Source organism: Myotis lucifugus, unplaced genomic scaffold, assembly GCF_000147115.1.
Source record: "Myotis lucifugus unplaced genomic scaffold, Myoluc2.0 scaffold_3, whole genome shotgun sequence".
Taxonomy (NCBI): domain Eukaryota; kingdom Metazoa; phylum Chordata; class Mammalia; order Chiroptera; family Vespertilionidae; genus Myotis; species Myotis lucifugus.
The window spans coordinates 3,891,901-3,910,719 of NW_005871051.1; the positions used below are offsets into that span (position 1 = coordinate 3,891,901).

Below are 18,819 nucleotides of genomic sequence, written 5' to 3' on the forward strand. Positions count from 1 at the left end.
ACATGGCATGGAGGAGAGGGCTACTGAGGGAGCTTGTTTATGCAGACTCATCCGTGGGTCCCCAGGGATGGGGTCACCTCTGGCGATGGTCTTCTCCTGGTCCTGGTGCAGGACAGGGAGCCGCCCTCACACAGGGACACCTGCTCCTTGTCAGAAAGGAGGGGGGTAGCGGTTCCTCCTCCGTCTGCTGCTGCCTGATTGCCTTCAGCTCAAAGTGACCCTTCCGCCACAGTGGCCCGTTCTGAGTGGCCATCCCAGACCCTGGGAACCGGCTCAGGGCGGGCAGCCTGCACCCACAGGCCTGGGGTGAGCAGACTATTTCCATATCCACACCACATCTCCCACCTGCGCTCCCCATCTGGCATTAAATGTGTGTCAGGATTAAATGCTCCAGCGTCACATCCCGCCCACAGGGCACCACATTACTCACTTCCGGGGTCTGAGCCGCTGAGTTCCACAGAGCGGGTCTCTGAAGAAACACCACCTGCTTTGTAGCCAAATTCCCTTCGCTGCAAATTAGAATAACAGCGTTAGTCCTTGTGGATTAGTAATTCTTTTTTTTTTCTTAACTGTAAGAACATTTATTTGGTTAATCACAGAGGTATAAAAAGCAATTCCAAGAGGTTGACGGTTCGATTCCTGGTCAGGGCACATGCCTGGGTTGTGGGCTTGATCCCCAGGAGGGGATGTGCAGGAGGCAGCCGATGGATGATGTTTCTCTCTAATCGATGTTTCTCTCTCTATACTCTCCCTTCCTCTCTCTCTAAAAATCAATGGGAAAATATCCTGGGGTGAGGATTAAAAAAACAAAACTGAATGTGGTCATTACAAAAGAAAATGTGAATGTTGAAAACTTGTAACCTCACATGCTAACATCACTACTTTCTTTTTTTTTTTTTTAAATATATTTTATTGATTTTTTACAGAGAGGAAGGGAGAGAGATAGAGAGTTAGAAACATCGATGAGAGAGAAACATCGATCAGCTGCCTCCTGCACATCTCCTACTGGGGATGGGATGTGCCCACAACCCAGGTACATGCCCTTGACCGGAATCGAACCTGGGACCTTTCAGTCCGCAGACCGACGCTCTAGCCACTGAGCCAAACCGGTTTCGGCAACATCACTACTTTCATCTCCATGTCCCCTTCTAGTCCTTATCACACATGTGCTTCCGTGTGTCTGTAACCGCCACATATTTGCATTTCCGTGTTCTATGCTCTTCATGTAACACCCTTTCCTTGTTTGTGATCAGATTCTTAGTCCCTGCATAGTGTCTCAAAGACTTAAGATACCGAAATGTACTATCTTTTTTTAAAAAAAATATATTTTATTGATTTTTTACAGAGAGGAAGGGAGAGGGACAGAGAGTTAGAAACATTGATGAGAGAGAAACATTGATCAGCTGCCTCCTGCACACCTCCCACTGGGAATGTGCCCGAAACCAAGGTACATGCCCTTGACCGGAATCGAACCTGGGACCTTTCACTCCGCAGGCCAACGCTCTATCCACTGAGCCAAACCGGTCAGGGCCAAAATGTACTATCTTTCTTGATTATTGAAAAATTAAGTTGTTTCCAGTTTTCTGCTAATTATAAACAATGCTGCCGTAGAAATATGTCTCGTCTTCCTAGTCTTATGACTCAAGGAATCTTGAAGTAAATTCTCAGAAGCGGGGTTGTCAGGTCACGAATGTTTAATTAAAATGTTTGCATCGTCAAAGCTGCCTTTTAAGAAGAGGAGGCGAACGCGGGCCCGCGTGCGAGGAACTGTACGTAGATTTTCAGTTGAGGGGCTGGGGCGGGAGCCAGTTTTCTTTCCAGATGCTCCTTTGTGGGCAGCTACTCAGTATTCTCCTTAGTCCACTGCCCTCGTGGTGAAGTGCCCTTTGCCAAAGCCTACGTGGGGTTTGGGTTTCTCTGAAGGGTTTTCAGAGTCTTCATGGATTTAGGGGAAGGAGGCTGCAGCTAATGTTGCTCAGTTACGACTTTTATTATGCTAAAAACCAAAACCAAAACCTCACTACTAGCTCTTTTTTTTGGAAAACAAATGCAACATTAAAACTCTGGCCCCACCCCATTGAGTGCCCCACACTTAGTAATACTGTTGAATTTTGAGAAACAAGCAAATCTTCCGCCAAAGTGGTCTTGGGAGTACTCCTCCTCCTCCTCCTCCTCCTCCTCCTCCTCCTCCTCCTTCCTCCTCCTCCTTCCTCCTCCTCCTTCTTCTTCTTCTCCTCCTTCTCCTTCCTCTTCTTCCTTCTCCTTCCTCTTCCTCCTCTTTCCTCTTCCTCCTTCTCCTTCCTCCTCTTTCTTCTTCCTCTTCCCCTTGTCCTTCTCCTTCTCCTTCCTCCCCCCTCCTCCTCCTTCTCCTCCTCCTTCTTCTTTAAAATCCTCATCCAAGGAGTGAGGTTATACACACACACACACACACACACACACACACACATATATATCCAGTCTTGAATTTTTGGGTTTTAAGTTAGGAGAGGTCTTTAAGAATTCATTTACTTGTACTTCCTTTTAGATTTCTTTTTATTGCTTTGAGAGAGAGAGGAAGGTGGTGGTGGTGGTGGTGGGTGGGTGTTGGGGGCGGAGATGGACCTGTTGTCCCGCCCATTTATGCATTCATGGGTCTACTCTTGTATGTGCCCTGACGGGGATCAGAACCACAACCTTGGCGTATGGGACGATGCTCTGGCCACGGAGGACCCGGCCAGGGCTGTACTCACTGCTCCCTGACCGCACTCTCCTGGCTGCGTGTTGCTTAAGGTGGCCCGAGGGCGGAAGTGTCCGTGGTGTTCATACTTCCACTTGCCACCTCCGCCTGCCTAGGGGCATCACTAACTGACACCACGTTCTGGCCTCTGAGCCTGCTGCGGGCTCAGAGCCTTCCTTGCCGAGTCCGGGGGCCACTGTGGGACCAGCCCAGCCTTTCTTGCCGAGTCCGGGGGCCACTGTGGGACCAGCGCAGCCATGAGAGGGAGTCCAGGGGCCACTGTGGGACCAGCCCAGCCGCGAGAGGGAGGCCACGCTGCCCGCCAGCCCCGCCCGCCGCCAGGAACATGCTCTAAACCTTGGGAAGCTGTTCTCTTATGATAAGACACCACGGCCTTCACACACCTGCTCCCCACCTCACCCTCGTCCTTTACCATGTTCCCTGCCTTACACTCAGCTCTGCTTCCTCTGGGAGCCCTTTCAGGTCTCTCCCCCCCCCACCCCCCGACCATTAGGTGTTAACACCTGAGATGTGCTGCTATCTGTTGTGCACTGTGACCGTTTGAAGGACCACAAGCCACTATAATGTCTAAGGTGTTCTCGCCCCAACACAGCTGATTCTCACCCTCGGGGCCCGGTCCCCTGTTGTGTGGGCCCCATGGCGGGACCCATGGTCTGTCTGTTCTGCATGAGTTATTTGTGACTGTGTTTTCTCTCCTAGCAGATGAGTCCCCGGGAGCCGGAGCCTGTCCCTAGAGCGGGTAAATACTGCCCGTGCACACCAGGCACTCAGTAAACATTTGAGCTGAAGCGAAAAGCCACGCTGTTTCAATAAGATGCAAGAGTGGGAATCAGGCTGAATGTAAGTGAGCTGGTTTCTGACAGCGGCTCATCGGCAGCTGCTCAGCCACGTGGGACAGAAAACCGCTCTCACAGGACGCTGTCCGCACGGCTTCAGCATCCATCAGACCAGAGGGAGCGGCGGGTGGTAGTTTCTGATTAGTTTTGCGTCACCGTGTACATTTGTGAATTGCCGTGGTTTAATGATTGCCGCTTGGAAATGAGATATGAAATCAAAATGACTTGTTAAAAGCAGAAGCATGAAGTTAAATTTTAGCTTGCCCCTTTGTAGTTGGCGGGTGTGTGGTCATGAAGTCCTGTGCCCTGTGACCCTACCGTTTCTTGGGTATCGGTGTGTGTGTGGGAAAGCCACAAAGGCACCACCACCGTTCAGCTCCTCCCAGCCCTTCCCCCTGGGACAACGTGCAAATTTAAGTTCAGATGCGGAAGAGTGATTACTGCAAGTACATGGAGTAGACAAAGGGGCTATTTTAGAAAACTCGGCCTTATCAGAATGCTGCTCACTGCAAGGTAACGCTGATTACACAACACTGCACAGAACTTCAGTCGGAGCGGGAGGAGGGGTGGGTGAGAGGGCAGCATGAACCCCAGTCTTCCCTCCCCGTGCACAGGGCTGGTGCTCAGGGTTAGGAGAGGGTCTCAGACACGCCAAGGCCTTCGCTGCTTCTGGCTGGGGGTCATGAGGCCATGAGCCTTTCTTATAGGGGAGTGGGGTCTGGCATCACAGTGAAAGGACAACTTTCTCTTTTGTTGTTTATCTCTTGTCCTTAAGGAGCAGAATTTTATATTCTCAGTGAAGTATCACTTGATTCTAACATTCTTCCTTTTTAAGAAAAAAATTTTTTTTTTATTGATTTCAGAGAGGAAGAGATAGAAATGGTAATGATGAGAATCATTGTTCTGCTGCCTCCTGCACCCCCCACACTGGGGACCGAGCCCACAACCCGGGCACGTGCTCTGACCGTGACCTCCTGGTTCATAGGTCGATGCTCAACCACTGAGCTCCGCTGGCCGGGTTCTCTTTCTCTCTTACTGTAAGGTTATAATTCAGTGCTTATGAAAGTGCATTCTAATCACCTTGGATTCTTGTTTAATGGCACCACCCTGCCCCTCCCCCACTGGTATTTGGGGAGAGGGGAGCGACTGTCGTTTTGAGGTAGCCACACAGACGGAACTCTGGCTCAACTTCCACTGTACTCCTGGGATTATGTGAAGATCAGCAATATTAGCTCCTAGTTTGGCTAATTTGATCCTCTACCAGATTTGCCCTAAAGAGATTGTCAATTCTCACCTTGTTGTTTTTTTTTTTTTGAAAAGAAAAGAATCGGGCCCCATTTGTATGATTGCATAGCGATAACGATTAAGAAGGGATTCTGGTAAATTCTCCAGGCAGACAGCAATCATCTTGGAACGATGTAGTGATATCAGATGACCACACTGAGGTTTCCATGGTAACCAGCTTTGACCGTTGGTGGTGTGATAATTGCTGAGGATAAAGAAGTAACAACCTTCACCTGGAAACCCACTGAGAAAGTGCCTTCGTGCAATCTGATAACGGGGTATGTTTGAGTAATTAAAGAAAGGAGGAGAACACACCTTATGAATAGACCATTCAGGTAGGGCTTAGATTTCTCGACCCCTTTGGCGGTCGGACGACCCTTTCACAGGGGTCGCCTAAGACCACCCTGCATATCAGATATTTACATTACGATTCATAACAGTAGTAACATTACAGTTATGAAGTAGCAACGAAAATAATTTTATGGTTGGGTCACAACATGAGGAACTGTATTTAAAGGGCCAGAAGGCTGAGAACCACTGGCTTAGGTAATAAGAGAAGGGAAAAGCTGACATGGTTTAAGACAACGATTGTATATGAGACAACGATCTTTGAGGAAGAGCGTTTCACTGGTGTTTGCACAGACAGGTGGGCTCCCAGGAAAGATGGTGACAGGTATGGTCTTTGTGGGTGTGAGCCTGCGTGTAAGTGTACATCTTCAGTGTCGTTAATTACCGCTGTTTCTTCTACTGGCTTGTAAGGCTCAGTGCTGATTTCGTATAGCGTGAGCTACGCTACTGACGTCTGCTGAAATATTATGATTTCGGACAAGCTGGGTTATCATCCTTGCCCAGGGTTTCAACTTCGTAGGGACTTTGGCTCTGCTAAAGAATTAGGTCCTGCCCTAGCCGGGTTGGCTCAGTGGGTAGAACGCCAGCCTGTGGACTGAAGGTCCCGGGTTCGATTCTGGTCAAGGGCACATGCCCGGGTTGTGGGCTCAATCCCCAGTAGGGGGCGTGCAGAAGGCATCCAATCAATGATTCTTCCTCATTATTAATGTTTCTATCTCTCTCCCTCTCCCTTCCTCTCTGAAATCAATAAAATTATATATATATATATATATATTAGAGGCCCGGTGCACAAAAATTTGTGCACTGGGGGGGGGGGGATCCCCCAGCCCGGCCTGTGCCCTCTCACAGTCTGGGACCCCTCAGGAGATAAACGACCTGCTGGCTTAGGCCTGCTCCTGGGTGGCAGAGGGGCAGGCCCAATCCCTAAGGTGCATCCCCTGGTCAGGCTCAGAGCCAAGGGCCCGATTTGGGGGAATTTGGGGCCCCCCCCCCTTCATGCCAAAGAACCAAGGGCGGGTTTGGGGAGGTTTCAAATTCCCCCCCTTCAATCCCCCCTCAGGGGTAAACCTGATTGGGGGGGGTTGGGGCACCCCCCCCCCTTTTACCACTCAAGGCAGGGTCGATGGGGAGGGTTGCGGGCCCCCCCCCCCTGTTCACTAACAGAAGCAGGGTCCATCAGGGGGTTTGGGGCGCTGCCCCCTGTCACTCACAGAGCAGGGCCCATCAGGGGGTTGAGGAGCTCCCCCCCGTCACTCACAGAGTAGGGCCAATAGGGGAGCTTGGGCACCGCCCCCTGTCACACACAGAGCAGGGCGGATCAAGGGGTTGGGGCGCTGCTCCCTGTCACTCACAGAGCAGGGCCGATCAGGGGGTTGGGGCACCGCCCCCTGTCACACTCAAGGCAGGGTCAATGGGGAGGTTGCGGCACCACCCCCTGTCATGCACAGAGCAGGGCCGATCAGGGGGTTGGGGCGCTGCACCCTGTCACACTCAGGGCAGGGCCAATGGGGAGGTTATGGCTCTACCCTGTCACACACATGTATGCAAGGCCGTGGAGGGGGGTTGGGGCGCCACCCTCTATTACCCACAGAGCAGGGCCGATCAGGGGGTTGGGGCACTGCCACTGTCACACTCAGGGCAGGGCCGATGGAGAGGTTATGGCTCTACCCTGTCACACACAGAGCAGGGCCCGTGGGGGCGGGGGGTTGGGGCACCGCACCCTGTCACACACAGAGCAGGGTCAATCAGGGGGTTGGTGCGCTGCACCCTGTCACACACAGAGCCGCAGGGCAATCGGGGGATTGGGGAGCTCCCCCCCTATCAGGCACAGAGCAGGGCTGATCAGGGGGTTTGGGCGCTGCCCCCTGTCACACACAGAGCCGCAGGGCAATCAGGGGATTGGGGAGCTCCCCCCTATCAGGCACAGAGCAGGGCTGATCAGGGGGTTTGGGCGCTGCCCCCTGTCACGCTGATCCCGGTGCCAGGAGCCTCGCTGCTCTGCTGATCCCGGTGCCGGGAGGCATATTACCCTTTTACTATATAGGATAGAGGCCTGGTGCACGGGTAGGGGCTGGCTGGTTTGCCCTGAAGGGTGTCCTGGATCAGGGTGGGGGTCCCCACTGGGGTGCCTGGCCAGGCTGGCTGAGGGGCTGAGGGCTGTTTTCCCGCTGGCAGTTGACTAAAAGCTCCCAACCGCTCCTTGTTTTCTTTTCTTTTTTTTTTTTATTCTGGGCCAGCTTTAGCTGCTGAAAACATGGATACAATGTTGCGGTCCGGGGCTGACTGACAGCCGGTTTTGTTTAGCTTCTTATTTGCAACATAGTAATAGTTGCGTAGAGTTGCAGTTGAGAGTCCGGCAAGTGAGGCGGGGAACGTTGGAGTCTGCAGTTCCTGGAGGAAGCAAGCCTCCCTCCTCACTTCAGTGCATGGCTGCCGGCCGCCATCTTGGCTGACAGTTAATTTGCATAAGGATACGCTGATTAGCCAATGGGAAGGGTAGCGGTCGTACGCCAATTACCATGTTTCTCTTTTATTAGTGTAGATATATATATTTAAAAAAGAACGAGTGTCATAGAGCTCATTCCTGGTGATGCTGTAATTGCAATGAGATTTGTTTAGCTCTGGCCCGAGGGATCAGTTGGATAGAGTCGTCCGCTTACGCCAAGGTTGTGGGTTTGATCCCCAATCAAGGCACCAAAAAAGAAGAGATTCCTTAAGCTCAAAGCCTGGACCATTCTTCTAGTTTCAGAGACTAAACTCTTTCAGGCTCTATCGTCCACCTGGACCGAGTTGAACTGCACGTAGTATTTTTCTTTCTGTACAGATGACATGGCCAACAGTCAGTGCTGTCTGTGTGGGCACCGCGGCAGCGAAGACCAGCACGTGACAGGCACCGGGACAGCACATTGGACAGGAACCAAAAGGCAGAGGATAAGCAGGTTTTACCCACAATCTTTGTGATCAGATCCCAGCGAACCTTTACCTTCATCCTATATTGCCTACCTTGCAGCAACTTACTAAACACAAAGGAACAAAGTAGATGACATTGCAAAATGTTCCTGACACACGGAAGCACAGTTGGCCCTGGGGGTTGTAGTGTACCTTGTTGTGTAAGGGCGACTGCTGTTAAAATACATTTTCCTGCTGCCTTCTATCCGGGCCAACAGCAGATTCCTGACTGGGGCTCTGCCAACGGGTGACTCTGCCTTTTAACCTCATTACTACTCAAGGGTTCCATCTAACTGTGACAGTCTATACACTCTCTTATTTATTTTTTATAAATTAATTTTGTGTTCTTATTGAATTGATTGGGGTGACTTTGGTGAATAAAACCGTACAGATTCAAGTGTACAGTTCAATAAAACATCATCTGCCCACTGCCTCGAGCACTCGGCACCCAAAATCAAGCCTCCCTCCTTCCCATTCATCCCCCCTTTCACTACTTCCGCCTCGCCCACCCCCATGCACCTCTATCGCCATACTGTCATCCGTCTCCGTATTTTTTGTTGTTGAATCCCTTTACCTTTTTCACCCTGCTCTGCAACCCCCTCCCCTCTACGCTCTCTTATTTTTAATATGACTATGGAACCTATAGACGAAAGTACTCCATAACCCTTGACTAGAGACTATATTATACTACACAATACACAAACCTGAGCTGGCCCAAGCCGAATGCAAGCCCCTGGTTATGTACGGAATGTGGGCTGCACCAGCTACAAGCTCCTTCATGTAGAAATCTTTTCATTCACTGATCGATTCTTTGCTTTTTATTTTCTTGTTGAACTTATTGGGGTGACATTGGTTAATGAGATGTGCACTGTATTGTGTGTTCATCATCCTAAGTCGAGTCCCCTTCCGCCACCATTATCCCCCCTTTACAACCTCTCTACCTGCCCTCACCCCCTCCCTCTGGCATTCCCCATACTGTTGTCTGTGTCCGTGAGTCTTTTTCTTTTCTTTGCTTAATTCCTTCACTCTTCTCACGCAGCCCCCAGCCCCCTCCCCTCTGACAGCTGGCAGTGTGCTCTCTGTACCCCCGAGTCTGCCTCCACTTGGTCAGTTTGCTTTGTTCACTAGTTGCCACAGAGAAGTGCATCCTATGGCCCTGGCCCTTCTCTGACGAGCGTAAGTCACCTAGGGTCTCGTCATGTGTGGGATGTAATTGTAACCAGCTCCTGATGGCCCACTGGGCGTGCTCCCCAGTGACTCAGGTTGCTGGGCTTGAAGACAGAATCCTGAGAATTACTGCCGTCCTGCGATCTGACAGGCATGTCACAGCGTTTGAAAAGATGGGAAATAATGCTCCGGGGAGCTGTCACTCACAAGTTGAGACGTTACCAACGGATCTCTGAGAAGACAAGCAGGTGAATTGCTCTGATTACTTCTAATCCCCCTCTCAAAGCTTGAGCTGGCTCACTCTGAATCCGCCTCGATCCCTCTCCTCACCGAGGAAGGGCTGGCTGTGTTATAAAGCCACGTCAGTCAAATGCCTTTCAAGGGTGGGGGACCTGGGACTCGGGTGTGGGTACGCTGCTAAGCTGGGAACACCAGAGACCAGGAGGCTGGGGGAGGCGGGAGGGGGTTGCTCCCTCAGCCACACAAGCCGATTACAGCTCAGGACAGCCCGGCCCAGGTGCAGGGCGGCCCCTGCAGGTAGCCACTGGCCAAGCAGGACAGCCCTGCCGTCAGTCACTTTCTCGATGCCAAATGGGGCAGAGGGCACGTCTCCGAGTCCAGGGACAGGAAAGCACGTTACACAGAAGACTTAACAGGTCTCTCTCTCGCGCTCTCAAAAAAAAAAAAAAGAGTACAATTCATTTTTTCCTTCCCGGGAAATAGGGAAAATTAGTAAAAGGAGAAAAGGACAAGTTGGTATCAGTGAAGTGATGGCATTTTGGCTCTAACATTCTAACGTGGGCACTTGTTTCAGTGCGAACAGCTAACAAGCCCATGCTCCAGGGGAAAACTAACCCATCGCACTGCGGGATGAATGGAGGCAGAAACGCCTCCTCCTCCATGCTGGGCTCCAGGGTTCTGCAGTCCTGGCCCCAGCTGTGTGCTGGGTGAGGGCAGCTTTGCACGGGCAGAGCAGAAGGGCAGGACCAGGGGCCCTACAGCGTGGGCTGTGCTTCTCTGTCTGCAGATTTATGTCGACTCAGTGTTCACTCAGGGGAAGAACCAACCAGCACCCTGAGGAGGAAAAGGGAGTGCGGCCTTCCGAGGGGTGCCAAGGCCGTGCGGGGCTGGGAGGCAGGCTCCGGTGTCTGCCCTGGCCGCCCTGGCGAGCCGGCCTGAACTCGTGTGCCCTCGGGAGGAGGCAGAGCTGCTGGTACACACCTGACACCAGGGGGTTAGATCTGCTCCTCTCCAAGGCCCGTGAAATGAGACGAGAAGTTCAGGGAATGCTTTCTGGAGGCACTGCACAGGGATTTCTTAAACGGAGTTAGCCGACACAGAACTCTAATTTAGAATGAGAAGAGAGTGCGAGGAGACGGGGCGTTACCTGTCATGTCTCAGGACAGGTGTCGGCAGCACGCTTGTCAGGAGCCACCCAAACTCCGCCAGCGTGTGCAGCAGGGGCGCGTAGTCCGTCTTGATCTCGCAGCCCTGTGTGACAACAACAGCTCAGGTCCACGGCCCCCCCCGCCCCCCAGAGATTCGGTCAAGGGCGTGGGCGCTCTGATGGGTGTTCCCCCTCCAGCAAGTTCACTTTCGCTGGTGCCAGCTTCCCGGCCTTATGCTCTGCTTCCTGCTGCCTCGAACCCTGGCCCAGTGGAGACACTGGCGTGGGGGTGGGGGGGCGTCAGGGCCTCTGGCTGCTCCCTAGAATCTGGCTTTCCTGGGTCCCGTTCCCTGGGCCTGGTCTGGCCTCCAACACTGATGGGGGTGGGGAGTGGGAACCTGCGTTCTCAATGAGCTCCCAGGTGAGCTGGATCCGGGTCATCTGCAGACCTCACGTGCAGAAACACGCGTCTGGGGCCCGGGCCGAGGACCAGAGCGGAGTGTGGACCGGGAGTGAGAGGTGAGAGGGGCTTGCCATGGGTTTTGATTGATTTTGAGCTTAAAGCTGGAATGGATTTTTACGTGGCGCTTTACCTCTTCCCCCCAGTCCTGTCCCCTCCTCTCACTGGGTTTCTGGCTTCCTGGCAACATGGGCTTCGTCTCCGCCCTTGGTGAGGCCAGAGAGGCAAACGCGTCCACAAAAGAGCCTGCCAGCCAGGGCCTAGACCAGTGGTCAGCAAACTCATTAGTCAACAGAGCCAAATATCAACAGTACAACGATTGAAATTTCTTTTGAGAGCCACATTTTTTAAACTTAAACTATATAGGTATGTACATTGTTCTTAACTTAATTAGGGTGCTCCTAAGGCTTAGGAAGAGCCACACTCAAGGGGCCAAAGAGCCGCATGTGGCTTGCGAGCCGCAGTTTGCCGACCAGGGGCCTAGGGCTGCGGGCCCACACGATGTGCCTGAATTCGGCCTGTCCCCCTCGGGTGGGCGGCCTGTCCCCCTCGGGTGGACGGGCTGTGAATCAAGGGCACACGGCAGCCAGGCAGTGTGGTTAGGAGGCAGCGCGTGGAGGTTCGGCTGCTGAGAGAGAACACCTTTCGGATGCCTTTGCCTTTGAGAGGTCACAGGTCAGAAACCAGGCCCCTTGGTTGCTGGAGACAAAGGCCAGCTACTGTCGGAATTTGTTCACGTTCACCCAGGAGCTGGGCACTGCATAGAGAGCCTCGGGGCAGGGGACTCTGTTTGGGCTCGAGGGCCAGTCTTGGGGAATTCGCTGCCGTTCATGCACAGGTCATTGTTTTGGTGTCTTATCACAAGTTGGGCGTCACAGGCACTGCTCCCCCAGCGGAGAGAGGTTTGAGGTTTGTTCCTGCGTCTGAAGGCTGCTCAGACAGCGGGAGGGGCTCACTGTGCGAGGCGGTGAAGGCCGTTAACATCATATAAAACGAGCCCGGCCGGCGTGGCTCCGTGGTGGAGCGTCGACCTATGAACCAGGAGGTCACGGCTCGATTCCCAGTCAGGGCACATGCCCCGGTTGTGGGCTCGATCCCCAGTGTGGGGCGTGCAGGAGGCAGCTGATGGATGTTTCTCTCTCATCAATGTTTCTAACTCTCTATCCCTCTCCCTTCCTCTCTGTAAAAAATCAATAAAATATTTAAAAAGTATATAAACTAAATATGAAAGTAAAGCTGAGTTGCCAGCCAACGGCAGCTTACCTCGATGACAGTCCATTGCTCCACCACGATGGCGTCATTTCCTGTCCGGCTGGACCCTGGCACCCCGGAGCCTTCCTCTTCGTAGATGAAGAACCCGTCCAGCGCTTTAGGCACGTGGTCCCCTGCAAGGAAGAGGATACAGCTGAGAAGAGTTGCAAATACGAAGTGTTTCTTAAGAGCGTCCCCGTCCTTAAATAACCCTCGTAGGAAGCAGAAAGGCAAGCAGGTCCCTTTGTCAACATTTGTTGTGGCTCCATCAGCAACACCCTCCTCCTCTCTGAAGGTTACATTTTTGTTGCGAAGGTCAAGACAGTTTTATGCGTCAGCCCGTTAAAATCAAACTGTGAACACGAAAACGAGATAACCAAAACAAGATAAAGTAATATCCTACTACACGGAGAGGCCAGCCGATTTCCTAAGCCCAAGGAGCACCCGGAAAGACACTGCACCTCGAATCGTGGTTTCTGGCCTGTAGGTTGTCTGCATGTCAGTTCTACTCTTGAGAGAAACAACATCAGCACTATTAACCCTTGACATGTACAGGTGGGATAGTAACACGAATGTGAGGCAAGATGACGTCAAAAATGCAAACACGGAGCAATGCTTTACTTCAATGGTGCTTGAAAACAAAATGAATGGTGACAGGAAGGTCCTAAACAGAAGTCATTGTCAAAAGGACGCCTGCTGGGCAGGAAGTTTCCAGGGAGGGCCTCTCGGACCTTTTCTTGAACGGCTGACAATGACCATCTGGCCAAAGCTAAAGTGACTTTATGGATGTTCTTTTGTCTCCAATTTTGCCATCGGAGACAGTTTTCCCACGGCCACATGTGGGTTGAACAATGTGGTTTTCATGTGGCGCAGTGTCACCTCCACGTTGGCCTGGCTGACAGTTGTCCAAGAAACAAAGGCCTGCGAAGCTTTCAGTGCTCTGCTAAACTTAAATACAAACGAGGCAAGAATGCTTTCCGTGTAATTTGTAGTTTTAGTTTTTATGAACAGGCTTCTCCACCGTAAGAGGAAATCATGGTGCCATCATTCGCACATCGCTGACAGTTAAGACAGTCTGCCATGAAGAACTTATGCTGTTCCGAGTGGTGTCCAGGAAAGTTTAACTCGTTGGAAATGGTTTTCTAAGGACAGCAGATGCCCTATTTCCTTTTAAATGTACCTGACCTTTGTCACACCAAAGTGACCACAAGAATCAAGTCTCTTTCTTTTTTTAAATATATTTTTATTGATTTCAGAGAGGAAGGGAGGAAAGAGAGATAGAAACATTAATGATGAGAGAGAACCATTGATCGGCTGCCTCCTGCACACCCCCTACTGGAGATTGAGCCCACAACCCAGGCATGTGCCCTTGACCGGAATCAAACCTGGGACCCTTTAGTCCTCAGGTCAATGCTCCATCCACTGAGCCAAAGCTAAGTCCTTTCTGATTGTAAGTTCAGGGCATCACTAACCACCATAAAAAATGGCTATGTCCTAAGTCCTTTCCTTGGAACAGGGGCATGAATTTTAAAAATAATGATATACTTTGATAACAATGTAGTTATTTACGATCTGCTTCCTTGGGGATTCTGTGACGTGAGAACCATAGGTTTTTGTGGCTCTGCCTCTGTCTTCTTGTTCTTGGTACCAGGGTCCCCGTACTTGTATGTTTCTTTTAGTTTGAGAGAGAGAACGGGGTCCAGGTGTGCCAAGACCCGGGGCGCCGCCTGCTGCCGAGCAGCTGTCTCCACTTGGCCGTGTGCCCGGCAGTATTACCATCTTCTCCGTGTGGCTGATATGAAAAGGCACAAAGCCCTGACCCGCCGCTTCTCAAAAAACCCTTTCAGAAGCCAATGCCACCCGTAGCAACGGAACGTACACTGTATGGATGAAGGGTGGGCTCCAGGCGCAGTCGGAAGTGGATGCAAACCTGGCGTCCTTTCCCGCATGTCCATATGCTGTAAGGAAACGGGGCCCCCTCTGCACCTGTGAACTCTGTACCCCCTGGCACAGGCCACACCCCCCGGGGCCCCGGGCCCTGGGTGGAGAAGCACAGGCTTAAAGGGTCCCAGGGAAGAGGTTACGTGTCGGGACAGGATCTGACACATTCGGTTCAGCTAGAGGTCGATGCCACGTCTGGCTGGACGGGAACATTCCACGGCCGTCTTTTCGGTGCACGCGTCACGGGAACATTCCACGGCCGTCTTTTCGGTGCACGCGTCACTGTGGGCCTTAACCTGAGGGCGGTGGGCCCAGGGCAGGGGCGGTGGCGGGCAAGCCCACGGGGACTGTGTTTCCTTCAGGAGCTCTGTCTCCAGAAGGAGTGCCAGCCTGTCTCTGCCCTCACCCCGCCGCCCCTCCCTGCCTACTCCCGCCCACCCCCTCTGTGACCCCCTTCGCAGGAGGAGCCAGAGAGGTTCTTTCAGAAATGCACCTCAGGCCAGACTCCTTCTTTCCATGTTCAGTGGATGACTTGGAATAAAAGTCCTGACCGGATGGCAAATGCCTAAGAGCACCCACTCCGCGCTGGGACCCCCGTGTCTAGCTGTGTGAGGGGCACACGCAGAGCTCTGTGCCTCAGTTTCCTCATCTGTAAGAGGGGAGCAAGCAGACCTAGCTCATAGCGCTGCTGTGGGAGGGACCTGAGTTAGTGAGTGGGAACTGCTGAGAGCAGTGCCGGCACACAGTAGGCACGTAGTAGGTACGCATGCATCAGCCCTCATGGCATTGGTTGTGTGGTTGACTCTGCACGGAGGGGCGGGGGCTACCAATCGGCAAAGCTGCAGTCTCTCTCACCCCACGGTGGCTTGCTGCCCGCAGAGCCTCTGCTCCGGAGGACCAAGCGTCTGTGTCTGTTGGCCCAGTGGGTGGCGCTCCTGGGTCCATCTGGGGGTGTTACCCCACCGGTGTGTCCCCCCAGAGTGTGCGGTGGCCCAGCCGAGGACGCTGGCAGAGCCCGCAGCGCTGGTTCTGGGTGCAGGGCCTGGGCAGAGGGAACCCTCGGCCGCAGGGATGGCAAGAGGCCCCCATGCACCTCCGGAGGGGGGGGGGGCTTTCCCGAGAGGAGGCGTGGGGTTGGGGATGGCTCCTCGGGAGAGGCCTGGCACCCCCTGCCAGCCTCCCACCGCCCGCCCACGGGGGAACCTTGTGAAGTTCCTGGTCCCTCTCTGACTGGAGGAAGGGGTTCATGAAATGCCAGCTGTGGGGGGACATTTCCGTTCCTGAGCCATGTCTGCTTTGCACCTCGTTCCTGTGGTGGCTGACTCCTGACAGTATCTTGGAAGAGGGTGGAAGCGGACGAAGGAAAGGTGCCCTGTCCCGGACAGGCCCTGGTCCTTGGTCACCACCCCCTGCAGCTCCCGCTGCTCCCAGCAAGTCAGGGTGACACACCCAGGGGCTGCGGGGGCGGGGGTCGGTGGAAAATGTCCTCCCACCCCCACCCCAGGATCTCTAAATAGCCTGGGAGCTCTAAGAACAAAAGCCCCCCCCCGCCCCCCCACAGCTGGCAACAGCTGCGGCTAATTTTATGCTCATGGGCAAGTGCCTGAAAGAGACGTGAAAGGAGTCTTTCTCATTCTTCCTGCAGCCGTTAGTCACAACCCCAAATCTGAACCGGCTCCAACTGAGACTCTCTGGAGGGAAAGAGAAGGAAAGCGAAGGGGAGAGGGAGGGGGAGAGGGGGAGGGAGGGAGAGGGGGTGAGCGGAGAGAGAAATATGAAGCATGACGGACCCCCAAGTAGGAGAGCCGAGCTCAGAGCACTGTGACTGCCCAGGACCAGCGTCGGGAAAGAAAATTAGCCTCAGACCGTGACCACCCAGGGCGAGCGGGCGCTGGGGGTCCCTGTGCACACGCTGTAGCTTATGGAATTCTCACAATGATCAAGTGGGAGTATTTTTTAAGTTTTCATTAGTTGATTTAGGGTTGTATTAGCTTCGGGTATGCAATACAGCGATTGGACATGTTTATGTCTTCCAGTGTGATCACCCCCCCAATTCTAATGACCATCTGACCCCGCGCAAACTCATCACAGTGCTATGACCATTTCCCCTTCACTTTCCCCCTCCCCCCTCCCTTCTGGTAGCCTTCCCTTCCGTCTCTGTTTCTGTGAGTTAAAGTAAGACTATTTTTATCCCCCTTCGAAGAAACGGGGCTCGACTACCTTCTTCAGATCCCACAGCTAATAAGTAGAGAGCATCGCACAGCTAATCAGGAGAGGAGATCAGATTTAAACCCAGTCTGTCTGATCTTAAAGGCCATGCTCTTCCTCTTAGACCAACTTGGAAGAAGTTTCCAAGAACCAAAAAGTCTTCCTTGAGCAGCTGCTCTGCCCAGCGCTCCGCAGGCAGCCGCACTTCTGGGGCTGCCGTGGGCTCGGGCCTGAATCCTGGTTGCTGGTTAGAAGGGCCCACTGGAACATGTGACTCTCGCTAGTTCAAAATATTCATCCAAAGTCTTCAGTTGTATCGGTGAAGTCATCACTGCACTGATTTAATGATAATAAGGTATATTGAGATCTCATCTTATTTACTTTTTCATTCTTTTCTCTAACCTCATTGAGTTAGAGTCCCCAGTTATTCTGTTTTTCATTTTAAAAAATGTTGTTTTTATTGATTTTAGAGAGAGAGGAAGGAAGAGGAAGAGAGAGAGAGAAACATTGATGAGAGAGAAACATCAACATTGATCGGCTGCCTCCTGCACACCTCCCTGCTGGGGATCAAGTCCACTACCCGGGCATGTGCCCTGACCGGAATCGAACTGTGACCTCCTGGTGCTAGGTCGGCACTCAACCACTGAGCCACATGGGCTGGCCTCTTCTGGTTTTCATGGCCTCCATCCTTCCATGTTTCCAGCTTCCTTAATGTCTATTTTTCTTTTCTTTTAGCGCTAATCTCTTTTTAAAAACACTTTCCCTTGAAAGTCATTTTTGGGGTTTTGTTTGTTTCTTTGTTGTTTTTGTGATGTAAATGGATGACTACAGATTCCTTTGTAACTAAAAGAGGAAGGCTAGAGACAGATGAACGATGGGGGAAGGCAGACAGGAACATCAGATCAATACCATTTTCTGAAGCAAAAGTTATTTTTCAAGACAAAGTATAGAAAGAATCAGGTAGGTAGTGTCCACATTGGGATAGTGTCCTCCGTTTGGATAGTAATCCTCAAATGCCGTCGTCAGCCCCGGTTGGGTTGTTGGAGGTCTGTCTAGTCCTGACAGTTACAACCCAACAGCAAACATCACGTTAACTTCTCCCACCGGGATGGTGAAGCTTTCACATTAAAGCGACAGAGCCGTGTAAGGACTGGACTCTATTTCCTCAGGAATGACATCTGTCCTTTTAGCCACAGATCTTGAGAGGCAAACACATTTCCACCCACTCTAACATAAGGTCAGTTTTTAAAGACATTATCACAACTGAAAACTTACCTCTAGGGGTTTCCCAGCACACAAAAGAGTCAATTAAAGACAAGCCTTGCTTATAGTAGAAAGTCGTTAACTCCAGCCAATCAGCATCAAGTGTGCTAATGACGGGTCCTTTCCTTGTGACTTTCATGGACAGGATGCCCTCCTGGTAGGTCCAGCCAGTGGACTCATCATCAAACACGTTGAAGACTATATACAACTTGTTATCTGAGGATAGGCATTCAGAAAGAAGAAAGAGGGAAGAGCTATAATTTCACTGAAAAGATTCTTAAAATGTTTTTTATTAATCACGAGCTATTTCAAGCACATAACAAGCATCCTATACAATAAAAGGCTAATATGCAAATCGACTGAACGGCAGAACGACTGGTCGCTATGACGTGCACTGACCACCAGGGGGCAGACGCTCAACACAGGAGCTGCCCCCTGGTGGTCAGTGTGCTCCCACAGGGGGAGCGCCACTCAGCCAGAAGCCAGGCTCACGGCTGGTGAGTGCCGTGGTGGTGGCGGGACCCTCTCCCACCTTCAAGGCAGGTGTACATCCCCTGAGGGCTCCTGGACTGTGAGAGGGCGCAGGCCAGGCTGAGGGACCCTTCCCAGTGCACGAAATTTCATGCACCGGGCCTCTAGTAGAGAATAACAAAATTACCTACCACTCAACTTTATCGAATCTTAACATTGTTCCGTGTTTGCTTCAGACTTTTTTTAAGGGGTTGAGAGACGGATATAGTTGAGACTCACTATGTAATTTTCCCTTATCCCATTCTCCAGAAATAGCTACTATAATGAACTTGGTGTTCATCACTCTCATGCAAGCTTTTATTCTTTTAATATAGATTTATATGCCCACAGATGATATACAATGTTTTACAGTTAAAAAACTTCTAAAAAATGGCATCATGCTATACATGCCAATCTTTAAATTGATTTTCTTGTTCAATATTATGCTTTTGCAGTATAGTTAACACTTCATAGATCT

General features: G+C 51.9%; 1 protein-coding gene across 1 annotated transcript in view; it reads right to left on the reverse strand.

Annotated features, from left to right (window-relative positions):
- The window catches only part of RFTN2 (raftlin family member 2), a 40,051-nt gene that overhangs the window by 4,481 nt on the left and 16,751 nt on the right, over positions 1 to 18,819 (reverse strand). Inside the window, exons 5-8 of the mRNA XM_014461121.2 lie at positions 17,844 to 18,047; positions 12,432 to 12,553; positions 10,709 to 10,812; positions 431 to 509 (exon numbers count right to left, since the gene is read on the reverse strand). Coding sequence (XP_014316607.1) covers positions 431 to 509; positions 10,709 to 10,812; positions 12,432 to 12,553; positions 17,844 to 18,047 — 509 coding nt within the window. The remainder of the gene's footprint in view (positions 1 to 430; positions 510 to 10,708; positions 10,813 to 12,431; positions 12,554 to 17,843; positions 18,048 to 18,819) is intronic.